Source organism: Molossus molossus, unplaced genomic scaffold (genome assembly GCF_014108415.1).
Source record: "Molossus molossus isolate mMolMol1 unplaced genomic scaffold, mMolMol1.p scaffold_m16_p_21, whole genome shotgun sequence".
NCBI lineage: Eukaryota > Metazoa > Chordata > Mammalia > Chiroptera > Molossidae > Molossus > Molossus molossus.
This window is the reverse complement of record NW_023425357.1, coordinates 7,313,504-7,337,272: the sequence shown is the minus strand read 5'-3', so window position 1 is coordinate 7,337,272 and position 23,769 is coordinate 7,313,504. Positions and strand designations below refer to the sequence as shown.

Here is a 23,769-nt window from a genome sequence, read left to right as displayed (position 1 = left end):
CTGGGGGGCGTTGCGGGAAGTCCCGCTACCTGTAAATTTGGCCCCAGCCCCCTCCTCCCTCAAACCCAGTAATCCAGGCCCTCGTTCCCTCTGTCCTCAGACCTCCAAGTCCCAGGTCCCTGCCCCTTCCTCCCTGGGGACCCAGGATGCCAGACACCAGCTCAGTCCCTCTGAGTTCCCAGTGTCACAACCCCAAACAGACAAAAAGAAAGCTATTAATGAACATTTCAGTTTTAATCCGAATTTGGACAAGTGCAGGGAAAACCTAACTTGAGCCGTAGAAACCCCTCCCCGATAGGCCACCGGAGAGGACCAGCTGCCCCCGTGGCCCCAGATCTCCGTGGAGTACCTCCAGGCCACGCCCTCGTGTTCCAATTGGCCAGGTCAGAAGCTGGACTGCAGCAGAGTGACTCGCAAAGGCCACGCCCCCTCGTCTTGGGTCAGGGCGGGAGGGGCGGGCCCCGAATCCCACGTGGGCTCCCAGGAGGCGGGGCCTGCGCCTCGCCCACTGCCTCGGCGGGAGAATCCAGTGGAGCGGGAATTGGCCACCGGAGATCTCGGGGGCGAGGTCACCTGGGGTTTGGGGTTTGCGGGAGGCGGTGGCACCGGCGGAAGAGGTTCTCCTCCTGAGTCCAAATTTCCTCCTGGAGAAGACGAGTGGGGAATGAGAATGGCAAAATCTGGGATCCGAGATTCCGAACCCCCAAGCCTTTCTTCCCTCAGACCCAGGAGTCCTGGACCTCAATCCTCTCCTGCCTGGGACTTATGACTCCCAAACCTTGCCCAGCTCTTTCCTCATCAAGGCAGGAATTCCAGGGGCCCTCAGGTCCCTCCCCACCAGGAACTAGGATTCCAGGCCTCCAGCTTCCTCTTCCCTAAAACCCAGCAGCCCTGGGTCCCCAGCCCCTCCCCACCTGACATCATTCTGTGCCACTGCGAGGCCTCAGCGGCTAGAGCTTGAGAGAGGCTGAGAACTCGCTCCCGATGCCCTTCCGATGTAGGTAAATAAGGGGTGGTGTTCCTCGGGCTAGAAAAAAGATTTAGGGGAGAGGTACAGTTAGTGACGACCACCTTGTTGCACATGTCCTTCTGGGAGTTGTAGTCCCCAGCACGTGTAGCTAAAGGACTTTAAACCTGGCGAGGCCCGTATAAAAAGCCCACGTGCACTATGGATCTGTTGTCCAGTGACGGTGAATTTCAACCGGTTCCCACATGGCTGGGCAGAGCTGTTTGATATCCACCCAGATTTTCAGTTCCAGTGACTGCTGTTCTCACTGGGGATCTGGGGCTTTCTGATGCCCCCAGGAACTCAAGGGTCTCTAAAAGGTTCTGCAATCACCCTGGCCGGGTGCTCAGCTGGTTGGGGCGTCATCCCCATATACCAAAAGGTAGTGTGTTCGATTCAGGGCACATACTCAGGTTTTGGGTTTGATCCATAGTTGGGGCGTGTAGCAGAGACAACCGATGGATGTTTCTCTCTCTCATCCCTCTCTCTCTCTCTCTCTCAAATCAATAAAAAATAAAAATATATCTGCAAGTGAGGATTTTTAAAAAAGGTTCTGCAATCTGCTCAGGGGAGACATAAATAATGCTGCTCCCCTCCCCATTGGGACATTAATTTCCCTGCTCCAATTCCTTACCTGCTCCAGGACCCAGAGCTTCTTAGCCATTTCTGGGCTCCCCCCTGTCCTAGGACAGGCTGCAAAGGAAATGGGACGTTAGTATTCCTCACCTGAGAGCCCCCACACTCTCCTTGTGAGGGTGAAATGAAGGAGGCTCAGAGAGGGGGTGAAATTGCCCCCAGACTCTGAGAATGTTTAACTTTACATGCAAAGAACCCTTCTTCACATGATGTAGATAGGACTCACAGAGGACCCCCACCTTGTTTACCTATGACAAAGCCAGAAACAGATCCCCCAAATTCAACCTTTACCACATAAATGGCTAGCTGAACTGTTTGTCCCCCCAAAACTAGCTAGACACAGAGATAAACGTTTGGTGTTCAGCTGACTGAGATGCCCCCTGATTACAAAAACAATCCTCCTGGTAAAATCACCCCACCTATGACTTGTCTAATTCCTCCCTAGAAAGGTAAGATGAAACCATCCTGGCCAATCTGGAGTGCTCTCGTGGCAATGGCATGAATAAAATCGATTTCTTTTTCCTTTTTTGCCTTTGACAACATATAGTAACTGAAAAGAAAACCGGGCTTCCACTCCAGACCCATGACGCCTCATGAGGTGGGATGTGGTATCTGCCCAACCGCAGACCCCCACCGAGAAGGGGGCCAGGGTGCTGGCTTCAGCACCAGTACCAGCTGGGTTGAATTCAAAAACAGTTCTGAGTCAGAAGGTAGAGAAATCCCCATTTTATAGAGAGGGAAAACGAGGCTCAAACTAGGAGCAGAGGACACGTGACCACCCACTGCCCCACCTCTGTTCCCCTCACCCTTTGTTCCCCATCAGGCTGGCATCTGGCTGGGGACAGCGTCCTCCCCAGAGTGAGGAGCCGGGGAGAGGCTGGGCGAGGGAGAGGCCGCCCACACTCCTGGTTTCTCCGCATTCTTTCCAGCTGCTCCTGAGCACTCATCCGGGGCCGGGCCAGGGGGGCCTAGGGACAGGAGAAACCCCTCAAGACCCCAACCTTGGTTTCTGTTCTCTCTCTTCCCTGAACCTCGTAGCCTCCAGCCTTACCCTCTCCAGTAAGTTCACCACCAGATCTCAGAGGGCTCTTTGTACACCCGGAGCTGAGACTGTCCCCCCACTGCTCAAGCCCCTCCATGGTCCCCGAGCACCCTGGGACCAGGGCCTCTGAGGCTCTGTGAGGCCTGGTCCCCACCCACCTCTCTGGTCTCCACTCTATCAGCTGCCTATTTGAACCTGACAACCCACCCTGACAAACACCCACACTTCTGGGCCTATCCAGCTTCCTCACGTAGACAGGACTCGGGGATGCTTGGGATTAACAACAAAACACACACACACACACACACACCCCTCTGAATCAGCTTTGAACACAACAGGAAGAATGGGATTTATTGAGTAATTAGCTAAATTGTCATGAGGATCAGCTGGAGTTGGCCTTAGGCCTTGATGAGTTCCGTCTTGCCCTCGGAACCAGAGGGAAGACACAGGCAGAGAGAACGCCATGTGCTGATTGGAGTTACGGGGCCACAAGCCAAGGAACTACCAGACCCTGGGACAGAGGCTGGGAGCTGACCCTTCCCGAGTGCCCTCAGAGGGACTATGGCTCTGCTGACGCTGTGATCATGGAAACGCCCCCTGGCCCCTACGGCTCCGTTGGTTGGACCATCACCAGTGCATGGTGATCCCCAGTTGGGCAGAGATGGGAGGCAACAAATGGATATATCCCTGTCACGCTGATGTTTCTCTCTCTCTCCCTCCAAGAAAAAAAAAATATCTTTTTTTTTAAAGAAAAAGAACTTAAAATGCAAGAGGACAGAGACAAAGCAAACAAAAAATTGTCCGGTAAAAGGAAACCAGAACTTGGAGGTTTGGGAAATTCTCAGCCTAGCCACAGAGCAAAACGAAAAGAAAAGAGGAAGCGTGACCTGGAGGGAACACCAAGGGTGTGGCCGGACACCGGTTTGCTAAGCGGTTCGGCATGTGACGTGTGGATCCAGTCAGAGATCTCAGCAGAAACACTGCCAACTGGAGCAGAAGGGGACAGAGAGGGGACTCAGTGAAGAAAGGCTGAGATACGACAGGCAGGAAACAGGCCGACAGAGCTAGCTGGCTGAAAACACGTGTCAGCCTTCAAGAAAGGGGGCAGTTTGGACACAGACACAGAAAAAGCCAAGTGACGACTGCAAACAAGCTAAGGACAAAAGCCTGGGACAGATCCTTCCCTAGTGCTTGCGGGACCATGGCCCTGAGCGCACCTTGATTTCAGACCTCTAACCTACAAAACTGTTTCCTGCCTGTCAGTGATGGCCCCGTGTTACTGAAAATCAGCCAATCAGCAACAGACACAAAGCTTCCCGGCTTAAAGCCGACCAATCCCTAAACACTCCAATTCCAGGTCTACCCTGCTTAAGCAAGTAACAAATCCAGCTCTTTCTGATACAGAACAGCAGCTTCCTTCCTGATCACTCCACTTTTTTTTCCCCAGATAGAGGGGTGGGGGGGCATGATGTGTGAGAGACACATCAATTGGTTGCATCCCCGAGTCCTGTCTACGTGAAGAAGCTGGATAGGTCCAGGAAGTGTGGGTGTTTGTCAGGGTGGGTTTTCAGGTTCAAATAGGGCAGCCGATAGAGTGGAGACCAGAGAGGTGGGTGGGGACCAGGCCTCACAGAGCCTCAGAGGCCCTGGTCCCAGGGTGCTCAGGGACCATGGAGGGGCTTGAGCAGTGGGGGGACAGTCTCAGCCCTGATGGGTGTGCTCAGTGGTTAGAGTGTCAGCCCGCACACCTAAGGGTGGAGGGTTTGATCCCTGGTCCTGGTCTGGGCACATGCAGGAGGCAACCAATGGATGTGCCTCTCTCTCTCTCTCTCTCTCTCTCCTCCCTCCCTCCCTTCCTTCCTCTCTCTCTAAAAATCAATGAAAAAAATATCCTCGTGTGAGAATTAACAAAAAAACAAACAAAAAGAGTCAACCGATGCATAAGTAAGTGGAACAACAAATCGCTGTCTCTTTCTCTCTCTACAATCAATCAATAAAAATATATGATTCTGCAGATGAAAACTAAAGGACTTTCTTTCCCCAAGGTCCTCAGGCCACCAGATTTGGTGTCACTGATAAGGAGAGGACGATGGTGAACATTGTTATTGATGCCCAAGGTGATCAATAAGGGAAACTCCTGGGCGCATGCAATACTGAGCCTGATAGACGCTTGTTGTGAAACAGAGAAACTGCTGAGATCGTATGAGACTCAGAAATGCAGGAGCATTAGCCCTGGCCGGTTTGGCTCAGCGGTTGGAGCGTCGGCCTGCGGTACAGAGAGACCCGGGTTCGGTTCCCGCTAAGGGCACGTACCTCAGTTGCCATTTGTCCCCGGCCCTGGTTGGTCGTGCGGGTGGCAGCCACTCGATGTGTCCCTTTCACGTCGATGTTTCTCTCTCTCTCTCTCTTCCTCTCTCTCCCTCCCGCTCTATCTGAACAAAAAATAGAAAAATGTCCTCGGGTGAGGATAAAAAAAAGAAAGAAAAGAAATGCAGGAGCATTAAAGCAATGATGTTGATAATGTTGGGGGCACGGGGGGATCTCCCCATGGATGAAATGGGTGAAACGGGCAATCAGTTCATTGCTGACCTTTAACAGTGCATATTTCTCAGTGATCAAGAGATTCTAACCAGTTGACTCAATTACAGGGGCCCTGCCCAGATGAGACCCTTTGTGAAGCAGCAGACAGCACAGCAAGAAACTCTATGAAAGACCCCTGACTCGTCCTCAGGGAATCCCACTACTGGCCCTGCCCCAGATGTCCAACCCCAATGCGGTGACGGCATTGATGGCTTGACCGGTGACCCTTGCCTCCAGAGTCCTCAAGCCACCAGATGGCACGAGCATTGCTGCAGGTGTCCACTGAGGCACTTGGTGCCATTTGTACCTGGGTTGTGTGACATGATGTCTTTTCCTTAGAAATAAAAAGTGTCTGATATTTCTAATCTAGTTTTATTCCACTCTGATTTGCTCATTCAGCAGATTCTTGCTATTTTTAAAAACTGGACATTTAAATAAGATGTTATTTATAGCTTTTATCCCATTTAATATGAATATTCATATGTTTTATTGAAGAAATATTTGCTTAAGGGTGCTGTGCGGACACCACTGGAGGTTTTATATATGCAGCGTATGCACTATATTATGGGTCTAGAGTCTGCAAAATGTTGCATTTTGAATTACATCTGGTCCCAAAGGTTTGGGATAAGGTTTGAAGTCCAATATACCTAGAATCCAACTATCTCTCAATATCTCCACTTCCTGTGACCTAGTGGAAACTACTATTATCTCCCACCTGGACTACCTCCCAGCTGCCCCTCCCCTGGATTGCCCGCCTGAACCCTTGCGGGGATGTCTATTCCCCACAAGGCCACCAGAGGGCACCCGTTCCCACGGAGGGCAGTTCCCATTCCTCTGCTCAGAACTCGCCAGGGCTCCAGGCTCACTCACAGTCCAAGTCTTCACCTTGGACCACAAGGCCCAGCGCATTCTGCTCCCAACACCCATCTGTCCTCCTCTCCACCCCTCTCTCTGTCGCACGTGGTTCCAGCCACACTGGTTTTCTAGATGCTTCTCCAACACACCAAGCCCACTTCCACCTCCTAACCTTTGCAAAGGCCGCCCCCTTTGTCTGTAAAGCTCTTCCACTGGTATCCATGAGGCCTCCCCAGACCAAGCCATTCACAACTGTACCCCTTCCCCAAGCGTCCCTAGACCTCACTGTCCTGTTTATTCAGTACTTCTAATGTAGAGAATAGTGTACAGCAAGTTGCTTGTTTACAATCTGCCTCTGACATCCACCAGACGCCGGCTTCATAAGGGAAGAAGAATGTCTTTCTCATCTTGCTCACATCTGTGACTTCAGTGCCTACACACATCTGTGCACGAGCCCTTTCTTCAGTGACGAAATGTCTTATCTGCTCTGTCCAACAGGGTAGCCACTGGCCACCTGAGCAACTGCAGTGTGGCGAGTGTGGGTACATTGTTCACTTTATTTCATTCTAATTCATTTGCATTTAAACAGACACATGTTGGCTACCTTATTGGACAGTGAAGAGGATACTTAAGGAATATTTACTGAGTCAATGAATAGGTAAATGAATGAATGAATGGAGTACTTACTAGATCCAGGAACTATTTCCAACCCTTTCTGGGCTTTCATCTAGTTTGAATTTTCACATCAGCTCTAGGTGGTAGGCACTGCTATCAGCTCCATTTTGCAGATGAGAAAATGGAGGCAGAGAGAGGTTTAGTAACTGACCCAAAGTCACACAGCTTAGAAGTGGCAGAGACGAAATTTAATCCCAATGCTCTTAACAAATCACAATCTCTCTGATGCAGGGTGCAGCCTTAGAACTCCCCTCTCCCAGCTTCTTCCCCAAAAGTGGGGTATCTGTGGTGGTCAGATGGAAAGGTTACAAGATCTACCTGGGGGGGCCAGTCAGACTGCCTACCTTGGTTCCTGGCTGTGGGGAAGGGGGGCATCGACCCTCAGGGCTGGAAGCCTGTGAGATCCTTGGAGATCCCAGACCTGGAAGGGCAGAACGGGACTTAGTGAGGACAGGGGATGCCGTGCACATCCCGCCCAGCCCAGGACACTCACCTGAGCGAGGGATGGCAGGGTTTCTGTCACCTCCGGGAGGCCGCCCCCAGTCAGCCTCGGGGGACCGGGGTGAGCTCAGTTCCAAGGACTCAGGCAGGCTCTGGAAGGGTTGGGGAAGAGGGATTACATTATCATTATTATTACCATTTTTAAGCACTTAGCAATTGAGACACAGCATAATAGGATTAAGATGGAATAACCAGGAGCCAGCCTGGCCGGTGTGGCTCAGTGGTTGAGCACCAACCCAGGCACCAAGAGGTCACCAGTTCCATTCCTGGTCAGGGCACATGCCCAGGTTGTGGGCCAGATCCCCAGTGGGGGGCATGCAGGAGGTGGCCAATCAATGTTCTCTCTCATCGATGTTTCCACCTCTCTCTCCCTCTCCCCTTCTCTCTCTCTCTAAAATCAATAAAAAAAGAAAAACCAGGAGTCAGACAATCTGGTTGCAAATCTCCGCTCTGCCATTTATTAGCTGTGTGATCTTGGGCAAGTTACTTTACCTCTCCGGGCCACATTTCAACTTCTGATATGAGGATTGAATTCACACATGTAAGACCCTTAGAACAGTGCCTGGCTCATGGCAGGGTATTATAAATGGGAGGTTTTATGATTAGGCATCTGGTATGGTGCTAAGTACTTTTCCTGTGTTATCTTATTAAATCCCCTCAATAAATCTGAGACACCTGTTATTATTCTTATTTTACTGAAGCTCAGAGAATGAGGTCAATGACTGATGTCATCAAGAAAGCAGAGCTGGGATCTGAACCTCGGTCTCCTCAATATGTGATGTGAAGGTCACAGCAGACAGCTGCTCTAACCCAGGTATGACCACAGCGGCTCCTGCTTCCTGAGTGCTGACTCAGGGGCACTTCCTAGACATCCTTTCTCCTTCTCCTCCTCCGCCTCCTCCTCCTTCTTCTTCTTTTTATCCTCACCTGAGGACGTTTTTGCATTTATCTTCAGATAGAGTGGGAAGGAGAAAGGGGAGAAGAGAGAGAGAGAAACACCGACTGGCTGCCACACACACGGCTCCAACCGGGGTGGGGACAAACTGCAACCGAGGTACATGCCCTTAGCACAGTGGTTCTCGACCTTTCTAATGCTGAGACCCTTTAATACAGTTCATGTTGTGGGGACCCCCAATAAAATAAAATTATTTTCGTTGCTACTTCGTAACTGTAATTGTGCTACTGTTATGAATCGCCATCGGAAATATGTGTTTTCCGATGGTCTTAGGCGACCCCTGGGAAAGGGTCGTTCGACCCCCAGGTTGAGAACCGCTGCCCTAGGCCTCCTGTTCTTCCCGCTCAGTGCTGGAGTGATTTTACCTACTCTCTAGGCCTCGTCTCCCCAAGGTGCGTTTTTTACAATATGCTTTTATTGATTTCCTTTTTTTTCTCTTTTTTTTTAGAGAGAGAGAGAAACATAGATAGGAGAGCAACACTGATTGGCTGCTTCCTGCACGCCCCACACTGGAGATCAATCCAGCAATCCAGACCTGTGCCCTGACTGGGAATCGAACCGGTGACCTCTTGGTGCATGGGTCCACACCCAACACTCAATCCAATGAGTCACACCGGCCAGGCCCCAAGGCACATCTTAAGCCCAACCCTCTCTCCTGACCACCAGACCCCTGATGTCCCACTGATCTCTTCATGACAGACCCAGACTCTCAGACACCCCTAAAAGCAAACTCATTCCTTTCCTCTGAACCCTCAGATCAGTGGATGGGTCTACCTCCCACCCACTTTCCGGGCCAGAAACCTGAGTCAGCCTTGCCTCCTCTCTCTCCCTATACCCTACACCCTGTCGGTTCTTTTTTTTTTTTTATCCTCACCCGAGGACATTTTTCCATTTTTTGTTCAGATAGAGCAGGAGGGAGAGAGAGGAAGAGAGAGAGAGAGAGAAACATCGACGTGAAAGGGACACATCGAGTGGCTGCCACCCGCACGACCAACCAGGGCCGGGGACAAACTGCAACTGAGGTACGTGCCCTTAGCGGGAACCGAACCCGGGTCTCTCTGGACCGCAGGCCGACGCTCCAACCGCTGAGCCAAACCGGCCAGGGCCACCCTGTCAGTTCTACTAAGTGCCCGTCGCCTGGCTGCTCCTTCTCCCCACCTCTACTCCACCTCCATGTCGGGACTCCACAGCGTCCACCCCGTCACTGTTTCCGGCCTCCAGCCTCGCTGTGAAAGTTCAACCACATACAGAGCTTCTCTTTGATTCAGGGGATTCCAATGGCACAAGCTGCCCCATTCTGACATATCTCAGAAATCTTTCATTACATGTCCCAGAAGGTATCATTTTAAAATCAAGCATTCAATAATCACAACAATGTCTGCCTTTCAAAACTTGCCCTGCAGATCCTTGCAACAGCAGAATTGCCCAAGAGTTTTTCTCTGGTACAATGAACACCACTTTGCAAAAGGCATACAAAAATACACTATCAAAAAAAAAGAGAGACTGTCTCTAGCATAATACCCATTAGCAGCTTATGAAACACAAGCTTCCTAGACCTTCGATCTTGATAACCAAAGCCAAATCTGAGTTTTAGATGAAATGTCACAATTTTTAAATGTTGGTAATCAGCTTTTTTAAATGTTTTTTTTTTTTTTTTACAGATAGAGTGGGAGGGAGAGAGAGGAAGAGAGAGAGAGAGAGAGAAACATCGACGTGAAAGGGACACATTGAGTGGCTGTCACCCACACAACCAACCAGAGCGGGGGACAAACTGCAACCGAAGTACGTGCCCTTAGCAGGAACCGAACCCGGGTCTCTCCGGACCGCAGGCCGACGCTCTAACCGCTGAGTCAAACCGGCCAGGGCGGCTTTTTAAGATCTTTAAATCCAGGAGCATATAAGATCTTGCTCGCCTGCATGTCATCAGTTTGGTTCAAAAATACTCTTGTAGCTCTCGCCGGTTTGACTCAGCAGCTACAGTGGCTCTCAACCTTCCTAATGCCGCAACTGTTTAATCCAGTTCATGTTGTGGTGACTCCCAACCATAAAATTATTTTTGTTGCTACTTCATAACTGTAATTTTGCTACTGTTATGTCTTAGGCGACCCCCGTGAAAGGGTTGTTCAACCCCCAAAGGGGTCGCGACCCACAGGTTGAGAACCAGTGCCTTAGCGGGAACCAAACCCAGGACTCGCTGGTCCACAGGCTGACACTCTAACCGCTGAGCCAGGGCCCTTTCTCCTTCTTACAGAGCCCTGCAAGGTGGGTATTACATGCAGAAGTGTCTAGTAAATGTTTAACCAATGCATCTCTGGGAGAAAAGAGCCCTGGTTTATCGTGTTTGCCAGTTACGGTGGTGTAAATACTCCCACCATGGCCAACTTCAAAGTACCGAGAGGACACCATTGACTGTAGTGTTGGGAAGTGATGCACAGTCGGCCCTCGGGAGGTGGTGGGAGTTGGGTCCAGCACACCACAGGCTTATGATCACATACAACTAATAAGGAAACGAAGGCTTCCAGAGCTTAGGACACTCATCCAAGGTTGGTTAGCTGGGCAAGAGCGAGGGGAAGAGGTGAGTGGGTGATGAGTTTGGCCAGGGGGAGATGGGACAGGAAGCTGGAGGTGGGGAGAGAGGTATGTGAATCTCACCTCCCTCTCTGGAGACTCCTCGCCCTGCGGTGCTGGAGAAGGGGAGTCAGGCTCAGTGTTGGGGGGTGGTTTCTGAGGGCCCCCCAGACCTGCCAGTGTGTCTTCCATCATCCACAGCTGCTGCTGAGCAGATGTTCTGTCCTGAGGGGAGGAAAAGAATGTGCTTCTCAAAGGTGGGAAAATGCAAGAGGGTTAAAGTTGATAGGCCACAGGCAGGGTCTGAAACAGTCAGCTGAGCTGTATTTAGGAGTCCTAAGTGGACGATGTGTGCATATGGGGACTATATTTGTGGATCTCCATTTCCATAAATGGTCAACCCACCACCATTTATCACAAACACTATATTTTTCATACTGCTCTGCAGTGTTACCTCTGTCATAAATAAGTGACCAGATAAATATATGTGAGTCTGTCTCTCAATACCCTATCTGACTTTTTGGTCCATTTATCTAACCTTGTGTCAACACTACACTGTCTTTTTTTTTTTTAATCCTCACCCGAGCACATTTTTCCATTTTTTGTTCAGATAGAGTGGGAGGGAGAGAGAGAGAGAGAAACATCGACAGGAAAAGGACACATCGAGTGGTTACCACCCACACGACCCAACCAGGGCCGGGGACAAACTGCAACCGAGGTACGTGCCCTTAGCGGGAACCGAACCCGGGTCTCTCTGGACCGCAGGCCGACGCTCCAACCGCTGAGCCAAACCGGCCAGGGCTTGTTTTTTTTTTAAATATGTTTTTATTGCCCTGGCTGGTTTGGTTTAGTGGTCAGAGCGTCAGCCTGAGATCCGGGTTCGGTTCCCGCTAAGGGCACATATCTCAGTTGCAGTTTGTCCCCGTCCCGGTTGGGGTCGTGTGGGTGGCAACCAGTCCATGTTTCTCTCTTGCATCTAGGTTTCTCTCTCTCTCTCTTCCTCCTTCTCTCCCTCCCACTCTATCTGAAGATAAATGCAAAAATATTCTCTGGTGAGGATAAAAAATAACAAAAATATGTTTTTATTGATTTTTAGAGCGAAGGGAAGGAAAAGGAAAAGAGAAACATCGATGTGAGAGAGAAACATGAATTGGCTGCCTCCTGCACGACCCCTATTGGGGAGCCTGAAACCTGGGCATGTGTCCTGACCAGGAATCGAACCGGCGACTTCTTCGTGTATGGGTCAACATTCAACCACTGAGCCATACCAGCCAGACTCAGTGAGGATTTTTTAAAAAGAAGAAGAAAAGTAAGAAAAAGAAAGAAAGAACAGAAGGGAAAGAGCTTGTGATAAAGGGGGAAGTACTTCAGTTCTGTGGAAGGAACTTAAATGCCTAAAGGGTTTCCAGGTAGACTTGGAATAGAGGGTGGGGCTTGGGGACTTGGGACAAAGATGTACCTGGGGGGACCCAAGGTGCAGCAGGTACTCAAGGGTCTCTCTCAAGGTGCCCAGCTCCTGCTCCAGGCCGTTGTACGTGTCCCAAACCCGCTCTCGCTCCTCGGATCCCAGAAAGGGGAGACACAGGGTTAGCATGCCCACCCACTAGATCCTTCCCCGCCCTATCTTTTCTTAGATGAAGAGGAAGAAGGGAGGCCTGGTGCCCTAGTGGGTACACGGACTACAATTTCCAAAGGCCTTTTTGCTACAACTACCGGGAACCCCAGAGTCTATATGGAATCTGCCGTTCCAATGAGCTGCTAGTGCAGAATAATAACAGCTTTCTCTGAATCCTCTGCATTACCCCTGCCCAGCCCTGATAAATTCTTGGGACAGTCAAGACCACAACCCCTATGCACCCATAGGCAGCAGAAACCTCCTTGCCAATAACAATAATAATAATTAGAGCAGCTAATATTTTTGAGGCATAAAATGTGTGTTAGGCACTGTTTTTAGCACTAATTTATTTATTTATTTATTTATTTTTTGTATGTGCCCCTAGCGGGAACCGAACCCGGGACTCTCTGGTCCGCAGGCCGATGCTCCAACCGCTGAGCCAAACTGGCCAGGGTTTAGCACTAATTTAATTCTTGTGATATAGATACTATTAACGTTTCCATTTTACAGATGATAATATTTAGAGCTAACATTTAAATAGTGCTTATCATATGTCAGGTGCCTAAGTGTTAAATATTCATTCATTTACGTATATTTATGAAATCTCCACGATGCCCCTTATGAAGTAAATACTATATTTATCCTCTTGAGTTTACATAAGATTCATCTAAGGCCCAAAGGGATTAGGTAACTTTCCTAAGGTCACTTTTCATAGCTACACTATGAGTGGGAGCTGAGATTCAAAGCCAGGAATCCCATGATCAAAATTACCCTCTTAAACCACTAAAGTAAGTTCTGTAGCTTCCTGGCTGCTCACCGCCTAGGACAGTCAAGATCATTGGCTTAAAATTTGGGAAGGGGGCAATTCTCAAGAGCTCCCTTCCCATGAGCTCTTAGGGTCAGGTCCCCTTCAGGAACAACCTGTAGAGTCCTGGGGCCCCCTGGGAGGGCATGTCCTTTCCCAGATGCTCACCTGAGTCAGATGACAAAGAGTGGCCCTCACACTGACCAGTCGGTCCTGCAGGAGGCGCTGACGCCCCCAGGCCCTCCGGGGAGCCACAGCCTCTTTGCTTGCTTGGCCCAACTGCTGCCTGGTCAACTCCAGGGCTGCTTCTAGCTGCTCCTGCAGGGAGAAAAAAAAAAGGTTAACCTTCTGAAGCCACACCAGCCCCAGGGAGTGAGGAAAGGTGTCCTCCCACATCCCCATCATCCAGCATGCTGAGGATCAGGACGGGCTGGGGCAGGTGGAGAGGCGAGGTGTCTCTTCCCATCCCGGAGCCCCATACCTTCTCCTCCTGTCTCTGGTCTATCTCCTCCTGCAGCCTCTTCAGGAGCCGGTCCTGCCCGCACAACTTGGTCAACAGAGTCTGAAGAAGGAGAATGGGAGCCATTTATGGACCAGAGCTGGCTTTTCTTCCTGCCCCACTCCCACCCTCCGCACACACCTAGAATATTCTCTCCCCAACTCTGGGAACTCAGGAGGGGTTGGACCCGAAGAACTTACATCTGTCTCCAAGCTTTGGTGGAAGGAGGAGTCCAGGGGAGGACCTGGCTGAGAGAAAGGAGAAAAGGCAGGGGTCACATGGGCAGTCAGGTCCTTATTTTAGCTCAGAGCCAAGTTCTGTTTGTACTGACAGACACCCCTCTCCTTATTAGCTTCTTTCCAAGCTTTAGCAAACCTCAGTAGACCAAATGTCTACATCTTGGCTTTGGAGAGGTACAATGGGTTCTGTTACCAAATAGCTATAACAAATATGATTAATGGAAAACATTTAGACATTTTCTTTACAACTGAGACTAAGACAAGGATGCCCACTACCACTGTAACTGTTTAACACAGTATTAGAGATCGTGACCAATGCTATAAGAAAAGGAAACAAAAAGAGGTGTAAGAATAGGAAGGAGAGCCCTGACCGGTGTGGTTTGGTTGATTGGGCATCTTCCCCTGCACCTAATGGTTGCCGATTCAATTCCCGGTCAGGGCACATGCCTGGGGGCTGGCTCTATCCCTGCCCTGCTGGGGGGCGTGGAGGAGGTAGCCAATCAATGTTTCTCTCTCTCTCTCCTTCTCCCTTCCTCTCTCTCTAAAAATCAATTTAAAATCTTTTTTTTTTAAATCCTCACCCTAGGATATTTTTTTATTTATCTGCAGATAGAGTGGGAGGGAGATAGAGAAAGAGAGAGAGGGGGAAACAGTGATATGAGAGGGACACATCGACTGGTTGCCTCCCACATGACCCTGACCAGGGCCAGGGACCAATCGCAACCAAGGTACATGCCCTTGGCCAGAATCAAACTTGTGACTCATTGGTCCGCAGGCCGATGCTCTTCCACTGAGCCAAACCACCCAGGGCTCAATTTAAAATCTTTAAAAACAAATAGCAAGGGGAAAACAAAACCATAATTTACAGATGATATGTTTGCCTACCCAGAAAGCCAACAGATTCAAAGAATGAGTAGAACAAATAAGAGAATTCAGCAAGGATATCCGGTGCAAGATGAAGCTACAAACATTAATAGCACATCTCTAGCCCCGGCCGGGTAGTTCAGTTGGTTAGAGCATCATCCCAATATGCTAAACTTGTGGGTTTGATGTCTTGTGGTTAGGGCACATACAAGAATCAACCAATGAATGCATGAATGAATGGAACAACAAACTGATGTTTCTCTCTCTATTGCTCTCTCTCTCTCTCAAAATATCAATCAATAAAAAATTGTTGTTGTTTTAAATAGCTTATCTTGCCTGGCCAGTGTGGCTCAGTGGATTGAGCGTCATCCCATGGACTGAGAGGTCCTGGTTCGATTCCCAGTCAGGGCACATACCTGGTTGCATGTTCAATTCCCCAGTAGGGGGCGTGCAGGAGGCAGCCAATTGTTTCTCTCTCTCATCCATGTTTCTTCTCTCTCTCTCAAAAAAAAAAAAAAATTAATAAAAACATATTTTAAAATAAATTAAATTAAAATTTAAAAATAGCATATCTCTACGCCATCAATAACTAGAAAACATAACTTTAAAAGAAGATACCATTCAAATAGCTACATAAACTATCAGGAGTTTAGGAGTTGCCTTAACTAAAAAACATAGAATCTCTATGAAAAAAAACTTTAAAACTGAAATAAAAGATCTAGAAGATGATATGAATGAATGGAGAGGTAGTGTGTGTGTGTGTGTGTGTGTGTGTGTGTGTGTATAATCTCCCAGTTTTCAGCAACCCTAGGAAACTAATAGAAGCACCTACTCAAGGGCATTGAAACATCCGATCTTGTCTAGGCACACTAGTCCAGGAGGTGACATTCAGCATAGCAAAGAAAACAAGAGAGGGGGTACTGGAAGATTCGAGGTGCCCAGATACTTACCAATAAAACCATGGAAGCCTGAGTCCCAGGAGGTCTTGGGGGGAGCTGGATATAAGTGGAGGAGCCAGAGGGGGCCTGGGAGGAATACTGAAAAAGAGATGTTTAGAAATTGGCATGTCTTAGCAAAAAACATTAAAGTGGATGTGCCCAGAACTGAAGTGCCATAGGAAACTCTGAGGTTCAAAACTGGGCCCCCAAAACTTCCTCAACCATCTGCTCTCCAGCTGTGTGCCACTGTGGGGACACGGAGGATGATAATAAACAGACAAGCCTGGCCAAACTGTCCCAGGGGCCAATGGGAGTCACAGTCTATTCTGCCTCTCACACTTGCGGTTAGCTGTGGATATTCTGGGCCACAATCCCATGATGCTCAGAGAAAACAGCAGGCAACCAATTTGGAAAGATAAACCAGAGACACAAGGCGGTTGCAACACACACTACTTCTCATTGTCTTGGAGGAGAGTATTCTGGACAACAAGCCCCATAATGCTGAAGGTGTGATGGCCCAAGATCAGCCTAAAATGACAGCCCAGTGGACTGATGGGAGATCAAGTCTACTCTCCCTCTCACATCTGAACCAGCTGTGGTTATGTCCAGCTACACTCTCCATGATGCTCAGGGGCAATGGCCTGCAGACCTGCCTGGAACAACCACCCGAGACCATAATGGAGATGTAGCCATCGCCTCTCTACTCACCTGCGTCCTGGCCTCCTGACTCCAGTGCTGGGGACTCCTGGGAGGCCTTCCTCCCCCAGCCTCGGTGGAGGGTCCCCGGCGGGGAGTGGGAGGCCGAGAGAGGGTCTGGCGCTGGGGGCCCCAATCCGAGGGAGGGCGCACGTCCACACGACTCAGCGGGGTATGGGGTCTGCCCGGGAGTGCAGTGTCACCTGCGGAGGGAGGGAGTCTGCGTGCAGGAGCAGAACGGGGCCGGGGGAGGCTCAGAGGGGAGGGAGGACGAGAGAGGGGAGCGAACAAGCTGTGGGGAGGAGAAAATCGGGGAACGGGGTCAACTAGAGCCCCTCACCCCACTACGCACCAAGTGAGCCTCACGGACGCATCTCCCTTTGTCGCGTCTCACTGTCCCACTAAGTGCAGAACCTTCCTCTTAGCCAGATCCTGAACAGTTTCTCCCTTTATGGCATCTCCTCAAGCCTTTTCCCCCACAGGGTGTGACCCCACAGGAACCCCAGCAAGTCATACTCCGGGGACAAGGGCGCTAAGCCACGCCCCTAATCAATCCCAGCCTCCGCCCTTCCCTTAGGCCATGCCCCCAAGGGAGCCCCCCCACCCCACGCTCAATAGAACTTTCTCCTCCCAGACTCCCTCGTCCAACTCACTCAGGGCTCCTGGTCCTCTGAACCCCGGGTCCAGACTGGAGGTCGGCGGTGGAACTGGGAGTGAGCAGCCCGGGGCGGCCACGATCTCTGGAAAGCCGAGCCACTTCCGACGACTCTAAGCTGCGCCCCTCTTCCCCTTTGCTCACCTCCGGAGGCCCACCAGGGCCGCCAGGGCCTTCCCCTGGCTGGGGACGTGCAGGTGACCTGGGTCGCCCACTAGCGAGTGGGCACAGAAAAAGACATCATTCCTTTGAACATCGTAACAGCCCTTATTCTCTCTCTCTCTTTTTTTTTTTTAATTCTCACCCAAGGACATTTTTTCATTTTTTGTTCAGATAGAGTGGGAGGGAGAGAGAGAGAGAAACATCCATGTGAAAGGGACACATCGAGTGGCTGCCACCCGCACGACCGAACCAGGGTTGGGGACAAACCACAACCGAGGTACATGCCCTTAGCGGGAACCGAACCCGGGTCTCTCTGGACCCCAGGCCGACGCTCCAACCGTTCAGCCAAACCAGCCAGGGCATAGCCCTTATTCTCAATTCACATATAAGGCACAGGGATCTATATAGAAAAGAAGGGGGAGGTAGTGCACTATAAATCATTGTCCCCAATTTGCAGATGGGGAAACTAAGGCCCGAGTGTGGAAGTGACTTGTAGAGGGTCACAAAGTCCATTCAAGTCACTGAACCCAATGCCGCAGACATGAATATCCAGCCTCAAAACTGTGCCAGATCGGCTCAGAGACAGTCTGAAGCCGTCTTTTAAAATCTGACACTGTGTAGGGGGCAAACTCTGGGTGTAGACTTCTGAGGGGGTCAATATTGAGTGTGGAATATTGATAAGGGGGGGCGCTGGACAATGTGATGGGCGGAGCTTAGAGGAAAAGACTCCGCTGATTGCAAGAGCTGAACTTTTTCCAATGCGCGGGCCTGAAGGGCGGAGTCTCCTTAGCTATAAAACTAGTGATTGGATGTCAGGCCTCAAGGGGAGGAGTATGGGAATGATTAGACGAACCCTGGTTGGAGCTACAGGGTCAGGGGCGTGGCCTATAGCTCACCAATCATCCCCCTCGGCGCGGGAGGCCCGGCCCAGCGCGCGAAGCCAGCCCCGCAAGTCCTCTAGAGTGTCTGCAGCCAGGATGTAGGTCCTCATGCCCGGGTGCTCCGCCTGCGGGAAGAGAGAGCTGGGGACCCGGACACCTGGCCCTCCAAAAAGGAGGATGCCATCCATCCTAGCCGAGATCTTTTATCTACAATAATGTATGCCCCAATGCCTGCCCGCGTCGCCTAGTGCCTTAGCGCCCACAGTGGGATGGAGGGACTCACCGTGAAGGTGAAGCGCCGCCCTCGGGGGGCTCCTGGCCCATCTGGCCTGATATTGTAGCTGGGGAGCAGCACACTGCCCAGGACGCTCTCCTCACGGCTGTCTGCAAAAGAGGGGCTGGGGTCAGGGATCACAGTGGGAGGGGCGTCCGCCACCCCACGCCAGCTGGAGCACTGACCCTTGTAATAGAAGAGGCAATGGCCGGACAGGACGAACCAGCGGCGTTTCCAGAGCCGGAGCCCAGAGCTGTCCTGGGGAGAGAGGGTGGGACGAGAGGCATAAGTACAGCAGAGAGGAAAAAAAAGAGATGGAGACAGTGACACTTGGGAACAAAGACCCAGAGAGAGGGGAGGACAGAACACGTTTGATGCAACAGATTCGGATGGAGAACTGAAGGGCTGTTGTCTTGTGGTTGTGAGGACATAAGATTGCGGACACAGTCAGACCTGAGTTTGACTCCCAGGTCCCCCACTTTCAAACTATGCCCTTAAACAAGTCATTTCCCCACTAGGACCCTCAGGTGTTCTCATCTGTCATCTGGGGATTGAGAAGTTACAGGAAGGTTGGAACAGGTGTACACCACACATGGGCAGGGGCTGTATATATCTGATTATTGTGGAGCCTGAGTCACAGAGAGGCCAGGAAGGTGTCAACCGAGTTCTGCATCTCCCATCCCCTCTGCCAGAACTACTCCATCCCCAACCTTGTGTTCCTCTTCTCTTCAACCCCTTCTCACAGAAGCCAGAGAATAAATCAAATCATGTGAGTCCCCTGCTCAAAACAAAGCTTACGGTCACACTTAAAATAATTGCAAATTCCTTACCCTAGTTTTCTGGCTTACAGGAAATTTCAAACTTGGGCGTGCATAAGACTGGCCAGGAGGACTTGTTTAAACCCGACTCCTGGGCTGGCCGGTGTGACTCAGTTGGTTGAGCGTCATCCTGTGCACCAAGAAGTCTTGGGTTCTATTCCCGGTCAGGGCCTGGTTTCGGGCTCCGTTCCCAGTAGGGGGCTTGTGGGAGGCAGCCAGTCCATGTTTCTCTCTCATCCATGTTTCTATCTCTCTCTCCTTCTCTCTTCTTCTCTCTCTAAAATCAATAAAAACATATTTGAAACCCGATTCCTGGGACCAGCCCCCACAGTTTCTGAGTCAGTAGATCCCAGATGGGGCTGGACAATTCACCTGTCTAGCAAGTTTCTAGGTAATGCTGATGCTGCTAGTCGGGGACCACACTTTGAGCATCTATTCCCTTGGCTTCCTCCAAACACCAAGCCTGCTGCAAGGCCTTTTGCTTTCAGAATTCCTCTGTGCCCCAGATCTTAGCATGATGGGCTCCTTCTTTTCATTCAATTCTCAGCTCAAATGTCTTCCCCTCAGAGATGCCTTCCCTGACCAACTGACAAAGGTAGCTTTCATTCCTCAGCCACTTTTGAAAATAACCTCATGTTATTTCTTCACAGCACTTCACTTCACAGAAATTCCTACAATCTGAAATCATTGAGTTCACATCTTGTATGTACATGTTATATACAGCAGATATTATTTCATTTCTTCCATTTATTTATATACGGATTCGTTATCCATCCCCGCCCATGCCCATCTTGAATGAACTATATAGATGCTTGTCCTATTTGCATGGTGTGTGACCCAGGGCTTGGCACATTGTAATGTCCAAGAAATTGTCATCGAATGAATGGATGGCTGAATGAAACAATGATAGAATAAGAGGAGAAACGATGATGGCAGCAACAACAAAAAATATTTGGAGACTTGGAAAGACAGAAACAGCGGACAGCCAGGGGCACAGCCTCCAGCATCACCCAGAACGTCTTGTCCCCTCCCCCGCTCACTCCACCTGCTTATGCAGCCAGCCTCTGATGTGCACGGGGAGATTGGGATCCCTTCTGAGCGCATTGCCTCTCTTCCCGAAGGCGTGCACCTTGCTTACTGCCCGGGTGGCCTTCTGAGGAGAGAAGGACAGAGGTGAACAGGGCCTCCAGGTGGGTTTGCGGAGGAGGCAGTGCAGTGGGACACAGGCGACCCCCTCGCCAGGCTGCCCATAGAACCCAGGTCAAGGAGGGAACTGAGTTTTGAGATTAGAATGGGTGTGCATAGTGCAGAGTTGAGAGACACTTTTCATGCATGGAGAAAGGTGCTCACAGGCAGGGAAGAGGCTACTGGCCAATGGGGAGGAATTCTGGGATGAACTGCCCATTCCCAAGGCGGGGGTGCCCTTGGCCACCAGAGCCAGAGATGTGGTACAGCCTTTAAGATCGGAACTGGAAGAATTGCCTGGGAGGTCCCCATAATCAGGAGGGACCTTCATGCTGAGTCCCTGGTCAGAATCAAAGGACACTCGGGTGCCCGGGAGAAACAGCCCTTAGCAACCATGTCAGGGTACAGGGGGGCTTCAAATCGCTCCATCCCAGGAGACAGAGCCCCCCTCTCCTGTGCACACAGGCATCTGAGGCGCCCACGGCCACACTCCCACCGGTTGCCCTTAGGGACGGTGCTGAGCAAGGTCGGATTCGAATTTATGGATCCTGAACTTTTGAAACTGGAAATGAGTGAGGGCAATGGCAGGAGGACAGGGAAACGCGTGTCACTGAACTCTGGGCTGGAGTGACAACTTGGGCTGCAAGTTATCTTGGGCCTCACGTGGGCCTTATTGTCAGAGAAAGGTCTTTCCTTGTCGAATTTCAGGACTGGGGAGATCGGATGCTTAAAGATAGGACAGAGAGTTCTCAGTCCTGAGTAGGAGTAGCCGCTGCTGCACCTGGTCGGTGTGGCTCAGTGGACTGAGAGGTCCCAGTTTGATTCCTGGTCAGGACACATGCCTGAGTTTGGGACTTGATGCCCAGTAGGGGGCGTGCAGGAGGCAGACCATGGATGTTTCTCACATCTACGTTTCTATCTCTCTCTGCCTTCTCTCTCTTTAAAAAATCAATAAAAACATATATTTTTTAACAGTAGCCGCTGCTTCTGAGTTCCCGGACGGGGTGGGGCTTGTGGCTGGGGAGTGGCCTTATCTTAGCAACCAGAGTCACTCCAGTGTTACTCTGGCTTGAATCAGGAAAATACAAGGGGTGGGGACAGCGGGAAGTGCCTCTGGATTCCTAGCTGCATCTAGTAAGCAATTCAGGACCTAACTAGGTCTGGCAGACCTCATTGCTAAGGATCTTTGCTCTCTGTTTTGTTTTGGTACATGCCCCTAGCGGGAACCGAACCCGGGACTCTCTGGTCCACAGGCCGAAGCTCCAACCACTGAGCCAAACTGGCCAGGGCCAAGATCTTTGTTCTTAACAATCATAGTCACTGGGGTAGCGCCGAACCCAGGGCTAGGAAACAGGAGGATGGGGCAGCCCAGAGCCCTGCCCGCCTCCCCAGCCCAACCAAGAAGCTCCAACCTTGGTGCTCAAGCTGCCGAGCGAGGAGATGGTAGAGGCGCTGCTGGCCAGGCTGAGGCTGCTCCGAGGCCTGCCCTCCTCCATCAAGGACTTGGGGAGAGAAAGAAAGGGACTGTGTGCGTGTCTCTACAGCTGACCCGGCTGGGGACAGAGCCGAGGTCAGGGGCTCTCAGGTCCGAGAAGGCTGAGGAGAAAGAGCCTGTTGTTTGGGGACTGGGGGGCTGGGCAAGGCCCTGGCCTGGGACCACATACCAAGAGTGATGCCAAGAGAGGTGGGCGGCACTGGCAGCTGCGGGGAGGGGGCAGCTGTCTGCAGCCCAAGGCAGAGAATAGGGGCTCCTTTATTCTTGCCCCCTGCACAATGGCCAGGAATTTGACCCTCTCTGTGCTTAGGGACCCCCCATTCCCTGCCTCTTCCTCCAACTACATGTCTACTGCCTTCCCTAATGAACCCCAAACCATCCCTGCCAAGCCCTGGGACACCTGGCATGCGCACCCAGGTGGTCCCTTTCAGCCCAACCAGAAAACTTACCAGCTCGGGTGTCCCAAGGACAGGGGCAAGAGGACGGTGTGGGTGCTAGGGCACCCAGCCACAGTCGCCCTCCGCTGTCTGTCAGGTGCTGCCTCTCGTAGGCTTCACTTATCTGTTCGCTCACACTCTTTTTGTCTCTTTGTCTCTTATGGTCTCTCTTTCTCTCACACGCTCCCTTTTTTCCACACTGTCTCTGTCTCTGGTCTCACTTTCTGTCTGTCTCCCTCTCTAATCTTTGTCTCTTCCAGTCTCTCCACTCATTTTCTCTCTCTCTCTCTCTCTCTCCCTCCTTCACACACACACACCCATATCACTTTCTCTCCCAATCTTTCTGTTTCTGTTCAAATCTTTTTCTCTCCGACTCACTGAGTCCCTTCCTTAAGTCTCTATCTCCCTCATTCTCTCCCTCTCTCCCTCACACTCAATCTCTTCCTCCTTCTCTCTCTCTATGGTCCTCCACTTCTGCTGTTTCCTCCTCTCCCTGATTCTCCTTCTCACTTTCTCTCTTCCTCCCTCTCCCAGTTTCTTTTCCTCTGCTGGTCTTTCCCTCCCTCTGCCAGCCGCCCACGCTGCTGTCTCCCCTCCCAGTCCCGGCTGACCCCGCCCATCTTGGCCTCCCCACCACAGCCTGACCCCTGGCTCAGCTGCCCCCACAGCTGAGAGGAGGAGCTGGGGCCCCCCTGATTCCTGGGTCTCTGCTGGGCTGGAGCCTGGAAAGCTGGGGACCCATAAAGGCTGAGGCTGATAGTCCTAAATGTTTAGAATGTAGGAGCTGGGCTTCCACTCCAGGGTCCCCATGGACTGGTTGGGGTCAGGAGCCTGAGTCATTGGTACCCTGAATGGAGATAGCTTAGATCTTGGAGGGGGTGATGTTTCAGACCCCTGGGTATCTGGAAGGGTGTGAGCTAGGACTCAGGACTCCTGAGTTGTGAATGGAGCTTGGGGTCAGGAAGTGTGGCTCTGTGTGGGTGGGTCCAGGTCCTCCAGGGAGGAGGGAGTGGCCCTGGATTCCTGGAGCAGGGTCAAATTGACAGGGTCAGATTTCCACCTCAGATCCAGATGAGAATTCTGTTCCAGTCTGAGGCCGACCCCCTCAGGAGGGAGACATGGTTTCTGGACATATTTTGAGGAGCAAAATTATGGACCAGGTAAGGGGGTTGTGTTGGGGGAACTGAGACTGTGTCTCTGGGCCTGGAACTTTTGGCAGAAGACTCCCACACCCATGAGGTTCAGTGGATACCACCCAACCAGAATTTCAGTTTGTGTAATAGGAGCTCGTGGGTGATTTTTTTTTCTTTTTTCTTTATCCTCACCCAAGGACATTTTTCCATTTTTTGTTCAGATAGAGCCGGAGGGAGAGGGAGGGAGAGAGAGGG

General features: G+C 51.0%; 1 protein-coding gene across 1 annotated transcript; it reads right to left on the bottom strand.

Moving 5' to 3' along the window:
* Positions 1-384: 384 nt before the first annotated feature.
* Positions 385-22,551, bottom strand: PLEKHA4 (pleckstrin homology domain containing A4). The gene is made up of 20 exons (XM_036275280.1): positions 22,394-22,551; positions 21,862-21,951; positions 20,310-20,417; positions 18,632-18,704; positions 18,456-18,556; positions 18,188-18,297; positions 17,128-17,343; positions 16,487-16,766; positions 15,791-15,865; positions 13,938-13,985; positions 13,720-13,800; positions 13,407-13,556; positions 12,278-12,376; positions 10,903-11,043; positions 7,288-7,387; positions 7,139-7,215; positions 2,449-2,610; positions 1,641-1,699; positions 915-1,027; positions 385-644 (listed from the first exon to the last, which is right to left on the bottom strand). Exons 2-20 carry the CDS (start codon positions 21,943-21,945, stop codon positions 385-387), a joined length of 2,337 nt encoding a protein of 778 aa, XP_036131173.1. The 5' UTR covers positions 21,946-21,951; positions 22,394-22,551.
* Positions 22,552-23,769: the final 1,218 nt, after the last annotated feature.

Bases quoted from the DNA above. Each gene is read 5' to 3' on its own strand.
- PLEKHA4 (XM_036275280.1), bottom strand. From the start codon at position 21,945: ATGGAGGAGGGCAGGCCTCGGAGCAGCCTCAGCCTGGCCAGCAGCGCC. The intron at 18,557-18,631 runs GTCAGTGCTCCA...CCTCTTTTGCAG, and splicing joins TTGCCTCTTCTATTACAAGG to ACAGCCGTGAGGAGAGCGTC. The intron at 7,216-7,287 runs GTGAGTGTCCTG...CTGCCCTTCCAG, and splicing joins CCCTGCCATCCCTCGCTCAG to GTCTGGGATCTCCAAGGATC.